At 47.4% G+C, this 23,167-nt stretch overlaps 1 protein-coding gene across 3 annotated transcripts in view; it reads right to left on the minus strand.

The window, feature by feature from the left end:
• The window catches only part of C12H10orf143 (chromosome 12 C10orf143 homolog), a 30,252-nt gene that overhangs the window by 725 nt on the left and 6,360 nt on the right, over positions 1-23,167 (minus strand). For all 3 annotated transcript variants that reach the window (XM_055424386.2, XM_088842439.1, XM_055424387.2), the window contains 2 exons: positions 9,668-9,841; positions 9,508-9,570 (listed from right to left, as the gene is read on the minus strand). In XM_055424386.2, coding sequence (XP_055280361.1) covers positions 9,508-9,570; positions 9,668-9,841 — 237 coding nt within the window. The remainder of the gene's footprint in view (positions 1-9,507; positions 9,571-9,667; positions 9,842-23,167) is intronic.

The following is a 23,167-nucleotide window of genomic DNA, read 5'->3' on the forward strand; positions in this document are numbered from 1 at the left end:
ATAAATGTTATTTCTCTTCTCTCCTACAGTTCTATGAGAGGGGAAAAAAAAGAATGAAAGTATCATCTATAAATTCATAGTTTTTTTTTTTTAATGGTGTCTGAATACTGAATATGGATTCAGCACAAGTGCACGGCAGCAGGCTCCTCGCAGGGTGCCCGGGGCTGGAAAGCAGCCCAGCTCCGCGAGGATCCCACTCGGGCCTGGCCCTCCTGCCCCTGGAGCAGGCCTCCTGCCTCCTCGCCTTCATGCAGAAGTGACTGAGACATCTCGTTGTGCCGCCCCACTCCACCCTCTGGATGGGGTTTATCTGGAGACACACTGGAGGCAGAACAAATAAGATGCGGGACAACTAGACACACAGACACATCAAAAAGGGGCCGAAACCTAGAACCTTCTACACAAAAGAACCCGCAGGAATCACTCACTTAAACCTCTCACCCAATCTCTATTCCCTGACACGACTTCAAGTTCCCAAATCATCACGTTTTCCTCCCCAGGGTCCACTTTGCCGACATCCCTCTCAAAGCTTAGACACCTGTCCCTGATGCAGAAGTGAGGGCTCATGTCCTCAGACTCTGAGGCGGCCACTGGCAGGGACCAGCCACTGGAGTTGCATCTGATGGGGGGTCTGGGCACTGAGCCCGATTTGATAAAGTCACAGAGGAAGAGGATAGTGGTGCCTTAAACGCTGGTCTCACTGTTGACAGTTAGCATGTCCGTTGCCTGAGTAGGCTTGAAAAGTGGTATTAAAAGCAATAGTGGGAAATACAACACTTTTGATAAAACACAATTTCAGTATTTTTCCACCAAGCAAGAGAAGAGTGTTTTCTGAAGAGTTTTGTCTCTAACACTGGGATCAAAAGAGACGAAGGTCCAAAAAGACACCGAGGTACTTCAGAATAACACTGTCAAACCCAAATAGTCTTGAAAGCAGAAAGAAAGACATGCCACATCAAGTTGAAGGGATCCTCGACAAGACTGACAGCTGATTTCTCAGCCCAATTCAGAGTGCTGAAGGTCAACCAAGAATTTTGTATCCAACAAAACTATCCTTCAAAAATGAGAAATTAAGACACTCCCAGATAAACAAAAACAAAAAATCTGTCATTAGCAGACCTACCCTACAAGAAATACTGATGAGGCTCTTTCAGGTTAAAACTAAAGGACCTTAGATCGTAACTCAAGTCCACAAGAATCCATGAAAATGGCATTTTTTCCCTAATTACTACCTATGAGTCCCCCCTCCACTGAAGCTGTCTTATTTCAGCAGCACTCTCTCTGCCTTGGGTTGCAGCTTCTGAAGGACCCCCTCTGGCTGCACCTTCCCATGAACACCCACCTCCATAGGTCCTGTCCCCTCCAGAGCCAGTCCCCTGGCTGGGAGAGCCTCCCCACCAGGTGCCTTCTCCTGAGATCAGAGCCCATCTCTGGCATGTGTGCTGCAGGCTGAAAGGTCCACCACGGGGAGGTGGGAGCGGGAATGTGGACGGGAAAGAACACGTCTGTGTGCTTAAGGCCTCCTGTCTGTCAGGACAGGGCCTGGGCTGGGAACAGGGGTGGAGCTTTCCCTCACTGCACCAGATCCCAGGATGGAGCTCCAAGAAAGTCCACAATTCTCTATTTGAACCTCGCCTTCCACCTTGTTATGAAGGATTGTTTGTCAGTGTAAGTCTGCAGTAGTTGGAGAAGCATAGAGCACACACCAGGGAAAAAGACTGGATTCCTGAGGTCAGGTTCTGCCTCCGTCCCAGACTGTCTTGACGTTCCCAGGTGCTGGAACCTGTCCCAGCCCAGTGCACAGACAGCCTTCTGGGGCGGAAGTGGATGGTGGGGACAAAGCTTAGTACTTATCGGTGCCCAGCAGCAGCTTCTGGTGAGCAGCTCAGAACAGCAGCCAGCACGCTGTTTTCAGTCAGTCCCCTACCGAGTATGTCCAAAGGGATCAAGCCTGGGAAACGATGCATCTAGAGCAGGGAAAGGACACGTGGGTGGCACGGCAGTCAGGGGGAGGAGGGCAAGAGCAAGGTGACACCCCATGGCCGTCTCTGCTCCGCGGAGGCTGAGTCAGGGGCTCAGGCTGGGAGGGAAGATGCAGGAGTGAGCCCGGGCCCGGACTGCTGAGGGGCAGGCCCTCCTGCCACAGCGCTGTGATGGGCAGCGCTCCTGCCCCAGACACACAAGCATCAAGAGCTTCACGGAGGAGCCGTGGGCAAACAGGCAGCTCTGAAAACAGGGTACAAGGGGGCATGTGTACTCCAGGAAAAGCCTTGAGTTTAAAGCTAGAAAAAACTGTACACACAGCCTTCTTGGACTTCCAAAGCAGGCGTGGAGGACACTCTCCAGATTTCACTCTGGCTGTTCTCGTACATAAATTCGTGTTATCTCAAACTACCGTGGGCTGGAAGGGAGGGACAGCCTGGCTCCTCAGCAGAGATGCTGACCCTTAAGAGGTCTGAGAAACCTGCTCTGCAAAGAGTCTGAGGAGCTGAAAGGGCTCACTTACCCACCGCTGTTGCTGCTTTTAAAACAGATTCCTGTTGCTGTTTTCATTTTTACCTTTTGACTCCCTTCACCAATTTCTCCTACCCCTCACGCACCATCTCTGGCAACCACCAATCTGTTCAATGAGCTTTTGTTTTGTTTTTAAGATTCCTTGTATAAGACAGAATTTGTCTTTCTCTGTCTGACTCATTTCATTTAGGACAATGACCCCAGATGCCATCCATGTTGCTGGAAATGGTGGCATCTCCCTCTTTTGTGGCTGAGTAATATCCCACTGGATAAAGAGCACACTTTCTTTATCCCTCCTCCATCCTAATTTTGCAAGCTCATCTTATGGTCAACAATTTTGCTGAATATTAGTTTTAATAGTTTATCTGCAGATTTGCTTGGATTTTCTATGTAGATGATATCAGGAAATAACAATTTAGTTTTCTTCCCCTTCTAATTCTTATAGCCATTGTTTCTTCTTCTTTGTTTAATTGTCTGAGTTAGAAACCCTGCTAAGCAGAAGTGGTGATGGCAAACTTTCCGTCTTCATCCAAAGAAATGCTCTCCTAACTGTGGAGACCTTTCAATCTCACCAGGATAAACCCTCTATTTCTGGTTTTATCTTGAGTGGGATTTGGAGTAACTGAGCAGTTTCTGCCTCTATTAAGATGACAGTTTGATTTCTTTTTTACCTCCTTTGATCAAATAATGTAGCTCTTTTTCTAAAGCAAGTCATCTGTATGTTCCTTTATGTAGAATTTCTTTTAACCTACAAAACCATCTGGGATGGTAGCTTTTGAGAACTTTCCCAAATTATTCCATTGTGATTCTCTCTTCTGGAGTTAGTTTTGGCAACTGAATTACTGTGAGGGCAAGGGAACTCCCACTGCACTGGTCCCCCAGCTCTGAGCATGTTACAGACACATGTTCACACAGGACAGCCCCCTTAGCACTGCAGAGCGCTATTCCAAGGTCCTTGGTGTCTGTAACTAATGGGGGGTCTGCTGTCACTCAACGCACTGTTCCTTCATGGCTATCAGTATTTCAGCTCTCCAGAATTCTCTTTCACCATGATACATCAGATGTGCAGATACATCAGGTCCAAGACTCACCAGGACTTTTCAGGAACACAAAAAAGTATAGACAGCAATATAACAAATACACACGAACCATTATGTAGCTTATGAGATAAAATGCCACAGGTAAAACGTCATCCATTCTCACTGAAGTGTATATTTACTGAATAAATACATGCCAATCCACTTATGTTGGCTCAGTTGGTAAAGAATCTGCCTGCCATGCAGGAGACCCAGGTTTGATCCTTGGGTGGGGAAGGTCCCCTGGAGAAGGAAATGGCAACCCATTCCAGTATTCTTGCCAGGAGAATTCCATGACAGAGGAGCCTGGCGAACTACAGTCCATGGGGTCACAGAGTCAGACAGGACTGAGCGACTGAGCCACTTATCCGTTCTCATCCTGATGGGTATTGATGTGGCTTCTGGCTTTCTGCTAAGCAAAGAGTGCCACAAGTGTTTTATACACATCTCTGTGGGCCCACTCTAGGACCCAACAAAAGCCAAGTCCTGACAACAGCCACAGCAGAATATGTCTGCATCTACTGCTTTGCTTCTCTCTTCAAGTACAATATGATTAACAACACGTTTAATGTCTTTATCTGTAGCATACACGAGTGTAGTCCAACATGCTTGTAGGAAACCTAAACTCCATTTTTAACAAACATTAGCTTTTCTGTGAAAATCCGCTTCACCGTCTCCTCATAGTATAACATTTTACACCCAGAGAAAGAAGCTTTAGTTTTGTTCTTTATAGTCACCTGAAGGCTCTCTATTCCGTCAGAACCTGAAATGAGATCAACAACACAGTAAAAAAAAAAAAAAAAATTTTAACTAATTTTCTGGCATCCATGTTCAGAGAAAACGTTTACTGTCAGAGATTCTATCTGAAGATTCTGTCAGCAAGTCTATGCAAACTCATCTACTTGGCTATACCAACACAGCCAGACTCCTCCTTGGCCGGCTGTCTCTCCCACCGTCTGGAGGACTCAGCCCTGTCTTGGCCACAAAGCCCTCACGGGTCTGGGAAGGACGTCCACGAAGCCCCGCGGCCTCACGGCTGTGCTTCTGAGTGAGTCAGAGCGGGCCGCCGCGGTGCCCGGTGCGGGAGTGATGGGGCCACACACTAGCCAGGACAGCGGGCACAGGAGAGGCCTACACTGCGGGCCCGGAGCCCAGCCTCCCCACTGACCACGGTGCAGGGCGGGCCGGTCACCTAGCCCCGTGGACCGTGCTCCTTATCGTCAACCTGACCAATGACCTCTGGGGCCCCTGCTGAACCTCGGGGAAGTGCACAGGACACTCTGATTCCTAAGGAGTGGTCAGTGCAATCCCCGGTGAGCCCTCTGTTGTCCTCTCTCAGGACACAGGGGTAAAGGGCTGAGAGGATCTAGCTGCTGCTGAAACACAGAGTGACCCGCTGTGCACGCGCCCGTGTTAATCCACATCAGAGTCCCGGCCCCGGCTGCGGGCCTAACCCCCGGGCCAGGCGGCACTGCCCCCATCACGGCGGGCAGGGGGGCAGAGACGCCTGTCTGCACCGGCTTCTCCCCCGCCCCTGGGTCAGGGCAGTATTTACAGATGCTGCGGGTGCAGGAGGCAGTTGCTAATGAGACAGACAGGTAAATAAGATAGAGCAAATACTTTAAAGGTCACCTGTTTGGAGATAAGAAGTAGTACAAGGGAAACATGCATCCATCCAGACTGAGAATGGCCATCCTGGGGCGCCTCCCTCCGCCCTGCAGGGAGAGCAAACCCCGATAGTGGGCAGGGGACACCCCTGGTGCCCCCTCCCGCCCCGCCCTCCACTGCTGCCCCCACGTCGCCCACCTCTCTCCTCCCAACCCCAACGCTGTCGTCAGGCGACGGGTTTCAAGGTCAAAAAAGGGAGAACGTAGAAGATCGTTAAGATGCTCCCCTAGTTTTTGCCTTCAACACTAATGGACAGACTGTTAGTCAAATCAATTTATTGGGGACTAGGAGCAACAGGGTCCCCAAAACTAAAAACATCATTTTACATGTTGGCTCTTATGTAGTAACTATCAGCTTGGGCAAAAACTCAGTAACCTGAGATAAACCCCAGCAGAGGGGACTGGCTCCCAAATGCTGAGCCTGCTGGGCAACAAGACCCCAGGCCTAGTTAAAGACTGCAGGTTTTCTGTTCTCAGGAGGATGTGTCCACTCCTTAGCTGGTTAGCCCGGTGGGGTCCAGTCAGAGCAGAGACTCAGGTGAGACATCTCACGAGAGGCATGTGTTCCCCAGGAGGGCCCAGATGAAGGAAGAAAAGAAGATGCACAGGGGAGGGAGGCATGTGTTCCCCAGGAGGGCCCCCTCCTGGGCGGAGGACACCTGGAAGGATAAAGGGAAGAGATGGGGTGACCGCAGAGCCTGGGGGATGCCACCCAGCAGGAGCTGGGAGCAAGAGGGCCAAGTCCTCAGGAGCTGGGACCCTGGAAGGAGGGGCAGGGAGGCTGCCTGGGGTTGAGGGAGACCAGGGGAGGGAACGGCGCTGAGGGCAACGGCCACGCTGACCCATGCAGGCTGGGGTGCCCCTCCCTGAGGAGTGGCAGGTGCCACTCAGACAAGGGATGCTGACAACGCAGCACTCCCCCTCAGCCAGCATCCTGAAGCCCTTCTTCCTGGGGCTTCCAGCCTGATAATGCCCCCGCCAACACATCTTCACGTGGTTATCCTGGAGACTTCTCACAGCCTCACTAGGATTCATTTAATGGGAAGAATTTCTAAGAAGAGCATGATTTCATGACACACTTACTTGGCTACCATGAGTCCCTGGGCCCGATTACTGAACTGAGTAAGGAAGGAAGCCAGCTGCATGGCAGGCCCAGCCTTGGGAGCACTCAAGGAAGGAAGGGCGCCTCCTGTAGGCGGAGACCATCGCCCTGGCCCTGAAGCCTGGATGGTGCAGAGCAGAGAGGGCTACCCACCCGGGGGCAAAGCAGACACCCTGAATGACATAACACCACAACCCAACAACTGGGGATGGCTTCACCCCAGCTGTCAGTACCATGAGCGGGCTGACGAGGAGCTATTTCTTAATAACGTGTACTAGGAGCTGAAGCTGAACACTGATCACCCTAAGACATCATCAGGGAGCTGCAACGGGCCAAACGGGAGGCTCATGTGTCAGCCTGGGGAGTGAGTTTGAGAAGGTCTACGGGAAAAGTCCTTGCGTACATGAGCAAGGACTCACGATAGCAATCAGGAAAAGCTTCGTGGGAGAAAGACAACAGGCCCAGGCAGTGAGCTGAGACGGCCACGTGAGAATTCTGAGCAGAACCAACCGGGTCAGCTGCTACCTGCTGAGGTCAGAAACACAGCAGAGAAGGGGCACCCGAGGAGGTTCTCAGGGAAAAGCGTCCAGCTAGCCGAGACACCAAGGTAAGCTTCTCGTCAGCGACTCCCCGCAGGTTTCTCAAGGGGCGCCGTGGTGAAAAATCTGCCTGCCAAGGCAGGAGACACGGGTTCAATCTCTGGGTCGGGAAGACCCCCTGGAGAAGGAAACGGCAACCCACTCCAGTATTTCTACCTGGAGAATTCCATGGACAGGGGAGCCTGGTGGGCTACACTCGCTAGGGTCACAGAGTCGGACACAACTGAGCACGCACACACACACACACACAGGGCTCCCACACAATCCCCACCATGACCCCTGCTGCTCTCTGAGCCAAGCTCATCACCGGGGTCAGCCACGGGAACTGTGGGCCTGGACAGGCAGGCTTCTGTGTGAACGGGGCGCACGCGTGAGTGGAGCCCCGCATTTAATGAAGTCTTCTGAAATTTGGAATTGCGGCCCATCGGTGATTTACTGTTAAGCACTTCTCCCTGGGATCCTGCATTTCTAAAAATACTATTTGCTTTTTATTTAACACTGAGCCTCTTGATGTTCTGGAATACAAAAATAGTGTCTTATTATTTTAAAAGCTTAAGAGAGAAACTAGCCATATTATTAGAAAAAGAAGATATATGCAGCTGTAGTCTGTTCAAATATCAAGAGGTGTGACTTTTCAAATTCACATTTCAATCTTTATTTACATAGGACTTTTAGAAATAGTGGGTGTAAATATTAAATCACCCAAGCCTGGGTGAAATTTTATTGAGAATAACTACAAATAAAGGGAAACTGATTTTTTAAAGTCACTTTCTGAAAATTTAGATGAAAAGAATATCGAGCATTAGTGAAAAAAATGATATATTTACATATCAATATAGGTTTTCCACGCACAGACTCATCTCCTAGGAAACATACAGAGGCAAGCTTGGGGACTCACAAGGGAAGGAAAACCCTAATCAAATAGGTGCTGTTGTTCAAACAGAATATTAGCTTAAATGATCCAATCAGCTGCTTGAGCCAAAATTTTTTTTCCTTTAAGCTGTTCATGCCAGAAGACAACCTCTTGGAGCATTAAGAATCCGTATTACGTTCCAACTGTTTGCCCAACAGATGGGGGATTTGAAAGACACATTCCATGGAAATGGGACGAGAACAAGAAAGGTTTCGAGTTAGTCACCAGAAATAATGCACTTTACCCATAGTGGGGTCATAATATTAATTATCAAAATCAAGGGCACATTTGGCAGTTACATGAATCAACCGAAATACAGTTTAAGTTGCTGGATCTTTAGTTTCAACATTATTCGGGATTGCTGGTGGCTCAGTTTTTGAAGAATCACCAGCAGTGTAGGAGACCTGGGTTTGATCCCCGGGTCGGGAAGATTCCCCTGGAGGAGGGCATGGCAACCCACTCCAGTCTTCTTGCCTGGAGAATCCCATGGACAAAGAAGCCTGGTGGGCTGCAGTCCACAGGGTCCCAAGAGTCAGACATGACTTAGCAACTAAACCACCACCACCTCCACACCACAAAATGCAACACAACCTGTGTAAATCTTCCTGAGGATGGAGTACGAAAGTAGGAAGGCACATCTCCACGGGCGGGTCCACCTGGCCTTGGTCTTTGTACTTGTCTAAGGACTTCAGAGGGCCCCATGGTGACTGGCCTTTGTTTAAAACAAAATCACTGCCTCCCCCTACAAAACAGTCGCCTACAATGCACCAAGTGAAGATTCTGCAATTTACTGACTCAAACGTTTGCTTATCAAAAGCAGCACTGTGTTTCCTCTAAAGATCTTTAGGGGAAAATCCTGAAAATACTCACACACACACATGCTCCTGGTTTCTATGTGGAAATTAAACACAATTCTATTTTATTGCAATTGAAGACTGCAAGCTTAAAATTAAAAAACAAAAAACGAAAAGAATTATAGAGGTTTCAAAGCTATTAACTTATTTTTAGAACAAACCCAAATTTAGGAACAAAGGTATCACGATGTTAATGTGAAGGAGAGGGAAGCCTGCGTGCTTGGGGTTCACGGGGTCGCAGAGTCGGACACGACTTAGCAACTGAACAGCAACAACAACGTACACTTCACGATTCTCTGCCCAGCACAGGGGACTGAGAATCTGACTCTGGCAACGTTAAGACGTCCCATTCCTCTGAATTAATGGTGTGAATGCTGTGTTTCTCCTTCTGAAATTTGGGATTTATGTGAAGCGTATGCAAATAGGAAAGAAAACCTTAAGGAGGGGAAAGAAAAAGCAACACTCATTCCTATTTGGGTAAGTAAATGAGTTAAGGCCATTTCTCTAAGATGTCCTCAAATTAGCTCTATTTTAACCATTTCTAGGACCTGTTCCCTTCTCTAAACCCTGTTTTTAGAAAGAATTTAAAATGTATATTCAATTTGTAGTCTCAGTCTGAATCTGGAAGCAAATTAGTTTGCATCCGAGTAGAATGCTCAGAAAATCAACCTGTACCTTTTAATTTACACCCCTCGTTCCTCAGGAACAAAACGGCCGTTTCTACGCCCCGTGTTCTACAGATCCAGGATTTAAGGACACAGCGAGCAGGGGAATGCACTTACAGACTCTCCCGCGATACACCTCGGGCAAGGCTGGGCCCGGCTCCTTCCGCCGTCCGGAGGACCCTGTTCAACAAATCACAGCCGCGGATGAGCCAGGACAGCGGTTATTCACACTTTCACTGAACAGGTAAAGGCTGGTCTGGCGGGAGCAGGAACCTACCCCCACGCCTGGTCGGCCCTGGCCGCTGTCGGGCCGCGGTGAGGGCAGGCGGCCTCTGCGCTGGGCCTCCGGGGACTCGGGCTCCTCGCTGCCCCCGGACGCTGGGACGCGCACCCTCGCCTGGGGGCAGTCCCGCTCGGGCGCCGCGGCGTCCAGCCTCCTGCACGCCCGCTTCTGCAACGACACAGTCTCACTTTAGATGGCCTCGGAAAGCGCACGGCGCTCTGACTGAACCTGCCTCTGAGAACCTCGCTGCAAACAGACCCCGGAGGAGCTCGGAAAGTTTATAGAACGTCAGGAGAGACAACGTCCAACTTTATCTTCGGGGAATAGCCACCATCAGTTACACTTAACCTCATACTCCCAGCACAGTCTGATATTTCCTTAGCTTTACAAGTTTAAAATAGTCATCTGAAGCAATTTTGGTTAAAATTCTTATAATAAACTTGTGACTGGTTTATCGATATCGAGAATGTACAAAACCTATAAATTTTTATTCAAGAAACTAGTTATGCGCTTGGATACTTTTGCCAGGTGGGTACTGTCTTAATACGATAGAATGATTCCACATGGGTAATTCTTTCTCTTCCTGACACTGAAGAGTGGGCTGATTTTATTTATCTTACAAGCTGCACACACAGCCCACAACGGATAACCTTCAGGAAAGGCAGTATTTGACTTTGGCATTCCTGTGAACTAAAGATGAATTACAAAAGCAGTCTTCCAAAGCTGAAGGAAATGGTTGACTCTCCAAGTTCCAAGTCTGTGCTCCGTGGGGTAAGGATGTGTTCAGCGACACAGAGCAGATGGGCAGGAGGCCTCTTGCAGGGGACAGAAGGTCCACCCTGTCCTGGGTCCCCGCTGCTGGACGGTGCCTGCCAGAGTCAGGAAACACCCCTGGTTCACGGGTGGTCCCACACCCTCCTCAGTCACCAGCAAACCATCGTCATGATTTGTGCCAAATCTGTTCACGATCCATTCCATTATTTATTCATTATTTTCTAAATGAACTTTTTATTTTATGGATTTATCTAATATAGAAACCTGGTATCAAGTGCTAGTTTTACTCTTCCCTAACTAACATGTCTTAAGATAGATACCTGAGGAGGAAAATGGCAAATGCTGACCTCTGAGCCCCTAAACCAGAGAATAATGCCCTGGGGTAAATACAGTGCAGACTCTGGGAGGCTGAGACAAGGGCAGAGGTAGCCAGACACCTCTGGCCCCCAACGCCACAGTCCTTCCTGAACACAAGGAAGTCCAGAAAGGTCACAGTCACTGCTGCAGAACCACACCCCAGGCTCAACCTGAATCAGAGAACGACACATCTGAGAATACGGCCAGGGGGAGAGAAAAGCCACCAAACCCCAGCGCGGGTCCTCTCCGCTCCAGCCCACACGCTCCAACGTGGCCCTGCCCTGAGAAGGGCAGGAGGAGACGCTGTGAGTGGCACAGGACAGGGTCACCGGCAAGGGAAAGGCGCCCGGACCTGCAGCGAGGAGGAGCCCAAGCCCCAGAGCCCAGAGGCGGGCAGGGGCTCCAAAGTCCGCACGGTGGAAACAGACAAAGCACTTACAGACGTGCTCCTCCCAACTCAGCTCCCGGGAGGGACATGGGCAGAGGGGCAGGCGGGTGCCCCCGGGGCCGGGTGGTGGTGAGGAGAAGGAGAGAGAGGGCAAGTTTGGGGTCCAGCAAGTGAGGATGCCCATCACACCAGGGGGCTCACCGCTACAGTCCAGCAAGTAAGGATGCCCATCGTACCAGGCGGCTCACCGCCACCCCATCCACCACCAGACAGACACCTGCTCCACCTGTGCTCAGCCATACCAACAGCAGAGGTGCCTAATGTCAATCTTTAAAAGACCAGCAATCTTTAAATAATAACCCCAAACATAAAAATTCCTCCTGAAAAAGACATGAGTCAAAAGGAGATTGTAACACTCTTAAAAACATAATTAAACACTCAAACATTTGAGGATATGAAAAGCCACCCTGAATTAGCAATGTAAAAATAGAAAGGACAAAAATGGGGAGAAGTCAAGAGAGACTTGAATGAGTTCAGGCAAGTAAAGGAGGGAAATGAGGAATAAATTATAAAATGCACTAAAGAGGGTAAATTCAAGTGACAATTACTAGAGGACACCAAAGAAGGGCAGGAGCATATTCAGGAGAAGGAAAGCGACATAAAGAAACAGGGGTAGAAAAATAGGGCGGCAGGAGAAGACGAAGAGGCAAGAAATGTTCGCTGAGTCAGAGTTCTGGAAAGAGGAAGACGAAGAAACAAAGCAAAGCTAAGACTTAACACTGTAACCCAAGAAAACTTCAGGGAAACAGAAAACTGACTGAAGCTTAAAATGAGGAGGCTCACAGGGTACCTGGGAAAATTAACCCACAATGATCAACACCGAGACATCCTAATAAAACCAGGAGACTTCAAAGATGAAGACAAAATCCTCAAAGCCCCTGGGCACGCAGATCAATCAGAGTGAAAAGGAACTAGAAAGGCATCAGGCTTTTCAAGGCCAACACATAAGTGAGACAATGGAGAAACATGCTTTTAAAACTCAGTGAAAGAAACACAAACCAAGAATTTAAAATCTACCATGCTGTCCTTCAAATATCAAGATTACAGAAATAGAATTTCAACATACATGAATTTAGAGACCACTATAGCCATAAGCCCTTCTAGAGGATTCTATGTGAGGGTAAGCTTCATCTAACTAACCAGTGATGACTGGGAAAATTCCAGTGTAAGGATTTTTCGTAAGCATCTAACGGTATTAAGATGTACATCTCAGACTAAATTTAAAATAAAGGTGGAATCAGGCTGACAGACAAATGTGCAAATATTACATCCTCTGACATGGTGGAAATAATTCCACTAAAACATGAGAGATGAAGGGGGAGGGAAGTGGAAAAATTCTGTCCTACAGGTCAATACTGTACAAGTGACAGTCGTGTATCAAAGGGCACCAGGAAAAGATTAGTAAAAGGATTAGTAAGTGTTAAATGAACGAGGGAAAGACAGACTCATCATGAAGTAAATACATAGTGAAAAATATTTTAGGCAAGATTTACTAATAGATGCTAACTCAGAAGGCAGTCTTAAGGAGAAATATGCTTTCCCCCCAAGGTATTTATTAATTTATAAAGTTTCAGTTTTATACATAAAACTGTTTCACATATAGTTTCAACATATATTTTCATGTTTCAACATATCTCCCCCAAGATATTTATTAATTATAATTACAATAGTTATAATTTAATTTATAAATTAAATATATTTTAAGTGCAGTTTCAACATATCTCCCCCAAAGTATTTATTAATTATACAGAAAAGACCAGTAACTTCACAGGTTATGAAATCATCTTCATCCAGAGACAAGGTCAGCATCACGGTAATGAGACATCTTGACATCGCAGTCCCCATAAGATGCACTAAGAAAGCATAACATCACCTCGTGATACTTGTGCCAGAAAGGGCGTGGTCTTAACCTCATCACAGAAGATGCTGGTCAACCCAAATGGACTGACAGTCTTCTGCCAGATAGCTGACCACTGCTCCGTAGAAGTGCCAGGGTCAGGAAACCAAGGACACTTCAGTGACTAGAGGACAGAGCAGGACTCGGAGCAGTGTGGGGTCCTGGAAGAGATCCAGGACAGAAGAAGGGTGCTAGCGGGAAAACAGGTGAGGCTGGAGTAAGGCTGGAGCTCGGGTGATGGTTGGGCACGAGGTGAGCCTGGCAGTCTGCTGATCGTACTGAGCCCACATACGTTGTCCAGGTGAATTCTCTATATTACAGTTGCTTTTCCCAACCTTTCTGTAAGTCTAAAACTACTTGGAAATGAAGTTTTAAAAACGAAGATAAAACAGCTCCTGCACCTGTTCTGGTGTATACCACACATCTAGAAATACGGATATAAGCCAAGTCACCTTCCCACGATCCTAGTTTTCCCTCTTGAGCGACTGAAAGAGTGACGTGTGTAACACAAGCCTTTCCCATGTGTGAAGACAGCTCTTGGATACCTCTGAGGCTGCCTCTCTCCGACCAAGCATGCCTGCTCCCTTTCACTCTCCCGTATCTGAGAGGCTTTCCAGAATCTTCCTCTTCTAGACACCATGTCCTAGACTTTCTAAATCGTCATTATTCCTCCTGAAATGAACCGTGTAAAATACTCCCAACACGCAGTCACCACCGCGGAGGCGAGCAGAGCTCCCCCATCTCCACGCCGTGGTCCCGAGTCCACAGGGAAAAAACCCCGGTGGAGGGGCCCCAGCGACCCGCCTCCCTGGCCCACAGGAGGCTGGCACCCCCCAGCTTAGTCTGTCTCCCGCACAGGAAGCCCCGCCCGTCCCTGGGGACTACTGAGGGTCCTTCTACTTTAAATTTAACGCCAGGCTCTACTCCGTAACCCTTAAGTTTCGTTTCCAAGTCTCATCTGATTTCCTTGCTATTTTCCAGTGTATCAAAGTACTGCCAAATACCGCCATCATCATACCAGTCCCCTTCGCGATTGGAAATGGTGCCGCCTTCCGTGTTCCGCCTGAGCCGGCAGGAAGGATTGAGGAAGAAAAGACTGAGGACCGCGATCTCCGGTTACTCAGGACTGCTCAGCCTTCACACTGCAGAAGGAGGCATGCTGTGTAAGGGGGTTTCCTGCCAACTCCCGACTATCTGCGCGGGACTCGCCTAAGCCCCGGTGCGACCACCGCAGGGCCCTGAGTTCCATCTCCGGTTGGGGAGCAAAGATCGTGCATGCCATGCAGTGTGGCCAGAAAAAATCCAGGCAAAGAGAAGGGGGGACACTGACCATGCCCTATGTCATCCCCACGCAGGACGCGACTCTCCTCCTGCGGTCACATCCCAGCCCCGTGCTCCTTTCTGAGGAACATCGCTTACCAGAAAGGAGAGCAGAGGGGTGTGGACGGGTGACTGTGAGCAGGAAGCGTGCTTCTCGATGAGGTCTACACACTCCATGTTTTTCGATGAGTTAGAAGGATTCTAACTTCTTCTCTGTGGGGTCAAACGAGGCCTGGCACAGCGGGTCAGCAGACCTGTGGCCACCCACGGTGGACACTCCTAGACAGGCTCTGGTGGCGGACACTGGGTCCCCACGTGGCAGGGGACGGGGAGCCACACTGACCCCGAGTCAGTCCTCGAGGGCTGGGCTCCTCCAGGGAACATGGTGACCCTCGGCTGGCCGAGAAGATTAAACCATTCGTTTTCTGCTTTGAACAGGAATTAGTGAAAGCTGGCTGAATATGACACTGACTCGCATATTTACTCGGCAAATATTCCAATTACCATGACTGGCCTGGACCAAGGGAAAACTAGGGCTGAGAGGCACTGAAGTCCAGGACGCACGTGTTACATGCCTCGCTCTCTCCCACTCCCCTCTAGAAAGGCTTCAGTCAGCCTTCATCAAGGCATGTGAAGGTTTACCATCTAGCTGCAGACAATGACTGCAGCCATGAAATTAAAAGATGCTTGTTCCTTGGAAGAAAAGCTATTTATTTTTTAAGTAATTAATTTTTTATTGGAGGCAAATTATTTTACAATATTATATTGGTTGGTTTTACCATATATTGACATGAATTCACCCCGGATTTACATAAGTTCCCCCTCCTGAACCCCCCTCCCACCTCCCTCCTCCCTTTATCCTCCCTCTGGGTCATCCCCGCACGCCAGCCCCAAGCATCCTATAACATGCATCGACCCTGAACTAGTGATTCGTTTCACATATGACAACATACGTGTTTCAATGCCATTCTCCCAAATCATCCCACTCTCACCCTCTCCCACAGAGTCCCAAAGACTGTTCTATACATCTGTGTCTCTTTTGCTGTCTTGTATACAGGGTTATCATTTGCATCTTTCTAAATTTCATATATATGCGTTAGTATACTGTATTGGTGTTTTTCTTTCTGGCTTACTTCACTCTGTATAATAGGCTCCAGTTTCATCCACCTCATTAGAACTGATTCAAATGTATTCTTTTTAATGGCTGAATAATACTCCATTGTGTATATGTACCAAAGCTTTCTTATCCATTCATCTGCAGATGGACATCTAGGTTGCTTCCATGTCCTGGCTATTAGAAAAGCTATTTAGACAGCATACTAAAAAGTATAGATATCACTTTGCCGACAAACATCCGTCTAGTCAAAGCTACAGTTTTTCCAGTAGTCATGCAAGGATGCGAGAGTTGGACCATAAAGAAGGCTGAGCACCGAAAAATTGATGCTTTCAAACTGTGGTGTTGGAGAAGACTCTTGAGAATTCCTTGGACTGCAAGGAGGTCAAAGCAGTCCATCCTAAAGGAGATCAACCCTGAATATTCATTGGAAGGACTGATGCTGAAGCTGAAGCTCCAACACTTTAGCCACCTGATGCGAAGAGGCAACTCACTGGAAAAGACCCTGATGCTGGGGAAGACTGAGGACAGGAGGAGAAGGGGACAACAGGGTGAGATTGTTAGATGGCATCACCGACTCCATGGACATGAGTTTGAGCAACTCTGGGAGATGGTGACGGACAGGGAGGCCTGGCGTGCTGCAGTCCATGGGGTCGCAGAGAGTCAGACACAACTGAACAATAAGTGACTCTGGCGCTGTGTAAACAAAATTCAAACCCTGAATAGACACAAAAACCCCATTACTTAGTAACCACAGAAGATCTATCAAGCAGCAGTCTCGCCAGAGAAGAGCTGAAAAAGAAACACAGCTGAGTAAGAGAAGACGCTTGATAGGACGCCACCCCTGGAAGCCCATTCCTCGACTTTGCACTCAAAGAGAACGTGGAGGATAAAGAAAGAAGATGCTAACTTCCTTGAATGCTCTGACAGAAACACCCTGTGAATTCTCTTCAACCAGCACAGCAAGAAAGTGGCAGGTTCTTGAAAAGGCTTAAGTCAAGCACATGTAATATATATGCTAATATATGTTAAGCACATATACGCTAAGTTAGAATACCAATGTAAATTGTCAGAAGTTGGTAATGCAATTAAAAGTAATTCTCCAACTACACACATACACGCACAATAATCTCATCTTTCATTTGAAGGTATTTTAAGGATTTTTATTGACCAGTGGAATTTATTCTAAATATCACTTGTATCATAAATGTGTGGTGCTGACTGAGTCCCAGTTATCAGAAAGTTGCTGAGTGAGGTATTCTAGTCTAATCTCTGTCACAGTAAAGAAAGTTCACTTTGGCTGGAGCAGCTGATGTGGACATCCACCAGCTCTGAAACAGAACTGCTAGCGCTGAGGAGCGCGACTGATGAGGCCTGCAGACTGTCGCTGGGAGAGAAAGCGTGCAGAGAAGCCCCCGCGGGGACAGTCACTTGGATATGACCTTGCGCTCTTGGGGGCGTTGCTTTCTGCAGCACAGACTGAACTGCAGAAACCAGAAGAAGCAATGATGCCTGCTCTCAACCCCGTGTGGCCAGGCGCCCTGGGACTTTAGCCACGGGGACCATAACGTCGGGACGTTGTGTGTCATCAGCTGCCCTTTCCAGAAGACTCCTCCCCGTCCCAGGCACAGACTTGCGTCCACACCCCAGGCCAAGGGAAAGAGAAAGCAACTGATGAGGAGACAAGCGAGGTAAGCCGCGGGCACCCCCATGATTCCATAAAGCTGGCTCCCCAGAGGAAGGTGGTGGAGGAGAGCGAAGAAAAACCACTCTTCTACTTCCAATGAAAATTAAAAGACATAAACACGCTCTAGATTGAGCACTAATTTTGCTTGCATGATTTACCAAGGACAGTATAAACCTAATATAAAAAACCTACTTACCACAGGTGGAACCTAGTAACTGTCCTAGGAATGATTTAAAAAAAAAAAAAAAACTATAGCATGGACTGTTTCTATATTTGTTATTTCAGTAACAGACCAAAATCCTGTGCTATCAGAAAGGTAGGGCATTTTATTTCTATTTTGCATGTGAAGAAAATGAAGTCCACAAACCCCAGCTAACTTGCCTGAAGTCCAATGATTGGAAATGCCAGACCTAGGGCTCAGCGTGCGTTCAGTCAAACTGGGCAGACAAGACTGAAACATATACTAAAGATGCACTAAAAACTTAATAATGTATGGAAAATATATCAAAGCTTAACATGAAGCTACAGTAATCAGGATAGTGTGAGAATGGCACAGGACACACACAGATCAGTGGAACAGACCGGGAGTCCAGGAGAAGCCCTTCTGTTCACGATGAACTAACTTTTGACAAGGGCGCCGAGACAACGCAATGGAGAAAGAAGAGTCTTCATAAGCAGGGGCACTGGCGTAACTCCCTATGCACAGGCAGAAAGAGGAATTCAGGGCCCTAACATACACCACACACAGAGATGAACTCGGTGTGGCTCAGAGAGCTAAGGTAAGAGCAGAGAGCATTAAATTTTTAGAGCAGAACATAAGAGAAAATCTCTGTGATCTTGGGCTTGGCAAAGATTTTTTAGCTATGACACCAAAAGCATGACTCATAAAAGAAACAAATTCATAAACTGGATTTCATCAATATCCAAAACTGCTTACCACATGCACGCTAATGGACTTGTCTGCAGAATATATAAAGAAGTTTTTCAACTCAACAAGATGGCACAATTTTTTAAACAGGCAAAGGATATGAATAGGAATTCTGCTGACAAAGATATACATATGGTCAATAAGTACATGAAAAGATGTTCAACATCATTAGTCATTAGAAAAACGCAAATCAAAACCACAACGGGATACGGTGTCCCACCCACTGGAACGGTTATAATCCAGACAAGTGCTGGCAAGGACCTGGAGAAAACAGAACCCCCATTTGTTGCTGGTGGGAATGTAAATAGTGCAGCTGTTTTGCAGAACAGTTTGGTGATTCCTCAAAATGTTAAGCACAGAGTTACCTAATAACTCAGCAATTCCACAGCGAGGCACTTACCCAAGGGAGATGAAAACACACGTCCACACAAAAAACCTGTACCTGAATGTTCACAGCAGCATTCCTCAGAAAATCTCCAAAGAGCAAACAACCCGAATGCCCATCAACTGAGAAATGCTTAAATAAAATGTGGTATTATTCATACAATGTAATATTTAGCAACAAGAAGAAATAAAATACTGACCTATATTTCAATACGGATGAACCGTTTACGTTAAGTGAAAGAAGTCGGTCACAAGAGACCAAATATTATGTGATTCCATTTATATGAAATGGCCAGAACAGGCAAGTCAGCAGAAGACAGAAGGTAAACTGGTGGTTGCTGAGAGATAGGGGAGCAGGGGGACAGGGGAGCAGGCTTCTTTCAGGGGTGATGAAAATGTCCTGAAATCAGGTTGTGATGGTGTTTGCACAACTCTGTACTACACTAAAACCACTGATCTGTGCACTTTCAGAGTGAACTTCAGTAGGATACAAATCTGCAAAACTGTCATTTATTATATATATATTACTTATTTATATAGGTATATATGTATATAATAAATATATACATTTATTATACACAGACACACACACACACACACACACATATAGTCATTCAGGTAACCAAAATGTATTTTTAAGATATATCTGGCTCCTGGACTGCAGATCCCAAAACCCCTGGAATTTCTAAGCGACCAGGGCAATGGGGGTATTTTCTGTCATAACACGTGGTCTCTAGTCCTCGGTTCCTGACATCACTTCAGAGCCATAAAGGTGAAATGCGTGTCCTGTTACTCACGTTAACGAAGTGACTTTTGGAAAGCACCTGAGGGGGGCTGGGGGGACTGGCTGCCTGAGGAACCAACCAAGAGGAGGTGCTTGGGACTTTCAGTCCCACCCTCTGATTTCTGGGGAGCGGGGAGGGGACAGAAGCTGAGTCACAGAGGCCACTGGTCACTCACGCCTGCCAAACGAAGCCGCCGTACAACCCATGAGGGCTGGCTGCTTTCGGGATGGGGAAGCCCGAGCCGGTGTAGTGTGTGGGCCGGGGCTCCAGGAGGACACACCTCCTCTGCGCCGGGCCCTGTCTTATGTGTGTCTCCTACGGCTGTGGATTCACGTCTTTCAATACCCTTTTACCGACGATTAGTAATCTGGTGAGTGAATGGGCTGCCGCAGTTCTGTGAGCTGCTCCAGAGGTCACTGGCTCTAAGGAGGGGTGGTAGGAACCTATGACTTACAGCCAGTGGTGACAACCTGAGCTTTGGCATCTGGAGTGAACGGTGGCTGTGGGAGCCTGGGCCCTCCACCCGTGGGCTCTGAGGCCGTCTCTGGGCAGTCAGTGTCAGGACTGAGCTGAATTCCAAGACATCCTGTTGGTGTCCAAGAACTGCTGGCAGAAGCCTCCACTACACACTGGAACTAAGTTCAGAAACCCATTTAAAATTACACATAAATGAAGCTATTTTTTCACCTGGGAAAGACTGAAGGCAGGAGAAGGGGACGATAGAGGATGAGATGGGTGGGTGGTATCACAGACTTGATGGACGTGAGTTTCAGCAAACTCCGGGAGTTGGTGATGGACAGGGAAGCCTGGCATGCTGCAGTCATGGGGTCGCACAGAGTCGGATATGACTGAGCGACTGAACTGAAAGCTATTTTTTTAATGAGCAAAAAATCTGAATAGACAGACCACCAAAAAGATATCAATGATTAATAAGCACATAAAAAGATGTTCAACGTCAGACATTCATCACTAGGGAGACAGAAGTTTAGGTTGCTGTGAATACCTAACTTCTCCGACTGGAATGACTAGTGAAGACAGGCGTGAGGAAGATGTGGACAAGGCAGAGTTGCCTTCAGCGCCCGCAGGGGCGCAAGGCTGAGCCGGGAGGAAGGCTGCGCGCCAGACAGAGGCTTTCGGCCTGTGCTGCTGGAGAAGACTCCTCTGGGTCCCTGGGACTGCAAGGAGATCAACCCTGAACATTCATTGGAAGGGCTGATGCTGAAGCTGAAGCTCTAGCTCTAATACTCTGCACACCTGATGCTAAAAGCCAATTCACTGGAAAAGACCCTGATGCTGGAAAGATTGAAGGCGGGAGGAGAAGGGGATGGCAGAGGATGAGATGGTTGGATGGCATCACTGACTCAACGGACGTGAGTTTGCGCAAGCTCCGGGAGATGGTGCTAGACAGGGAGGCCTGGTGTGCTGCAGTCCATGGGGTCAAAGAGCCGGACACGGCTGAGCAACTGAACAGCAAAGGGGTGTAAAATGCTGCCACCACTTTAAAACACAGCCTGGCAGTTTTTAGTAAGTTAAACATAAATTTAACATTGGAACCAGTCATTCTAATGCCTCTGTGACTATCTGGCAGAAATGAAAACTTACGTCTACACAACGATCTCCATGTGATCCTTCCGCGTTTTTAGCACTATTTGTAACAGCCAGAAAGAAAAAACAGCACCAATGTCCATCCACTGATGAATGAATAAACAAAATGTGGTACGTCTATACAATCGAATAATATTGAGCAATAAAAAAACAAGCTACTAATATATGCTTCATTGTGGACGAACCTCAAAAACATTATAAAGGTGAGAGAAGTCAGCGGCAAAACCATACATTATATAATTCTGTTTACATGAAATGTCTAGAAAAGGCAAATCTAGAGAAACAGAAAGTAGACTGGTGATTGACTAGACCTGGGGGCATGAATGGGCACAAGAGATCCTTCTGAACAAGTTCAGTTCAGTCGCTCAGTCGTGTCCGACTCTTAGCAACCCCATGAACCACAGCACACCAGGCCTCCCTGTCCATCACCAACTCCTGGAGTTCACTCAAACTCATGTCCATCGAGTCGGTGATGCCATCCAGCCACCTCATTATCTGTCGTCCCTGTCTCCTCCCACCCCCAATCCCTCCCAGCATCAGAGTCTTTTCCAGTGAGTCAACTCGTCGCATGAGGTGGCCAAAGTATTGGAGTTTCAGCTTCAGCATAAGTCCCTCCAAAGAACACCCAGGATTGATCTCCTCTAGAATGGACTGGTTGGATCTCCTTGCAGTCCAAAGGACTCTCAAGAGTCTTCTCCAGCACCACAGTTCAAAAGCATCAATTCTTCGGCGATCAGCTTTCTTCACAGTCCAACTCTCACATCCATACATGACCACGGGAAAAACCATAGCCTTGACTAGACGGACCTTTGTTGGCAAAGTAATGTCTCTGCTCTTTAATATGCTATCTAGGCTGGTCATAACTTTCCTTCCAAGAAGCAAGCGTCTTTTAATTTCATGGCTGCAATCAGCATCCGCAGTGATTTTGGAGCCCAAAAATATAAAGTCTGACACGGTTTCCACTGTTTCCCCATCTATTTCCCAAGAAGTGATGGGACCAGATGCCATGATCTTCATTTTCTGAATGTTGAGCTTTAAGCCAACTTCTTCACTCTCCTCTTTCAATTTCATCGAGGCCTTTGAGTTCCTCTTCACTTTCTGCCATAAGGGTGGTGTCATCTGCATATCTGAAGTTATTGATATTTCTCCCAGCAATCTTGATTCCAGCTTGTGCTTCTTCCAGCCCAGCGTTCCTCATGATGTACTCTGCATATAAGTTAAATAAGCAAGGTGACAATATACAACCTTGACGTACTCCCTTTCCTATTTGGAACCAGTCTGTTGTTCCATGTCCAGTTCTAACTGTTGCTTCCTGACCTGCATACAGGTTTCTCAAGAGGCAGGTCAGGTGGTCTGGTATTCCCATCTCTTTCAGAATTTTCCACAGTTTATTGTGATCCACACAGTCAAAGGCCTTGGCATAGTCAATGAAGCAGAAATAGATGTTTTTCTGGAACTCTCTTGCTTTCTCCATAATCCAGCGGATGTTGGCAATTTGATCTCTGGTGCCTCTGCCTTTTCTAAAACCTGCTTGAACATCTGGAAGTTCACGATGCACATATTGCTGAAGCCTAGCTTGGAGAATTTTGAGCATGACTTGCAGTACTTGGATGCAATCTTAAAAACGACAGAATGATTTCTGTTCGTTTCCAAGGCAAACCATTGAATATTACAGTAATCCAAGTCTATGCCCCAACCAGTAATGCTGAAGAAGCCGAGGTTGAACAGTTCTATGAAGACCTACAAGACCTTTTAGAACTAACACCCACAAAAGATGTCCTTTTCATTATAGGGGACTGGAATGCAAAACTAGGAAGTCAAGAAACCCCTGGAGTAACAGACAAATTTGGCCTTGGAGCACAAAATGAAGCAGGGCAAAGGCTAATAGAGTTTTGCCAAGAGAACACACTGGTCATAGCAAACACCCTCTTCCAACAACACAAGAGAAGACTCTACACATGGACATCACCAGATGGTCAACACCGAAATCAGATTGATTATATTCTTTGCAGCCAAAGATGGAGAAGCTGTATACAGTTAGCAAAAACAAGACCAGGAGCTGACTGTGGCTCAGATCATGAACTCCTTATTGCCAAATTCACACTTAAATTGAAGAAAGGAGGGAAAACCACTAGACCATTCAGATATGACCTAAACCAAATCCCGTATGATTACACAGTGGAAGTAAGAAATAG

The sequence above is a fragment of the Moschus berezovskii genome, chromosome 12 (genome assembly GCF_049115385.1).
Source record: "Moschus berezovskii isolate FMDL1 chromosome 12, NW_MosBer_1.0, whole genome shotgun sequence".
NCBI lineage: Eukaryota > Metazoa > Chordata > Mammalia > Artiodactyla > Moschidae > Moschus > Moschus berezovskii.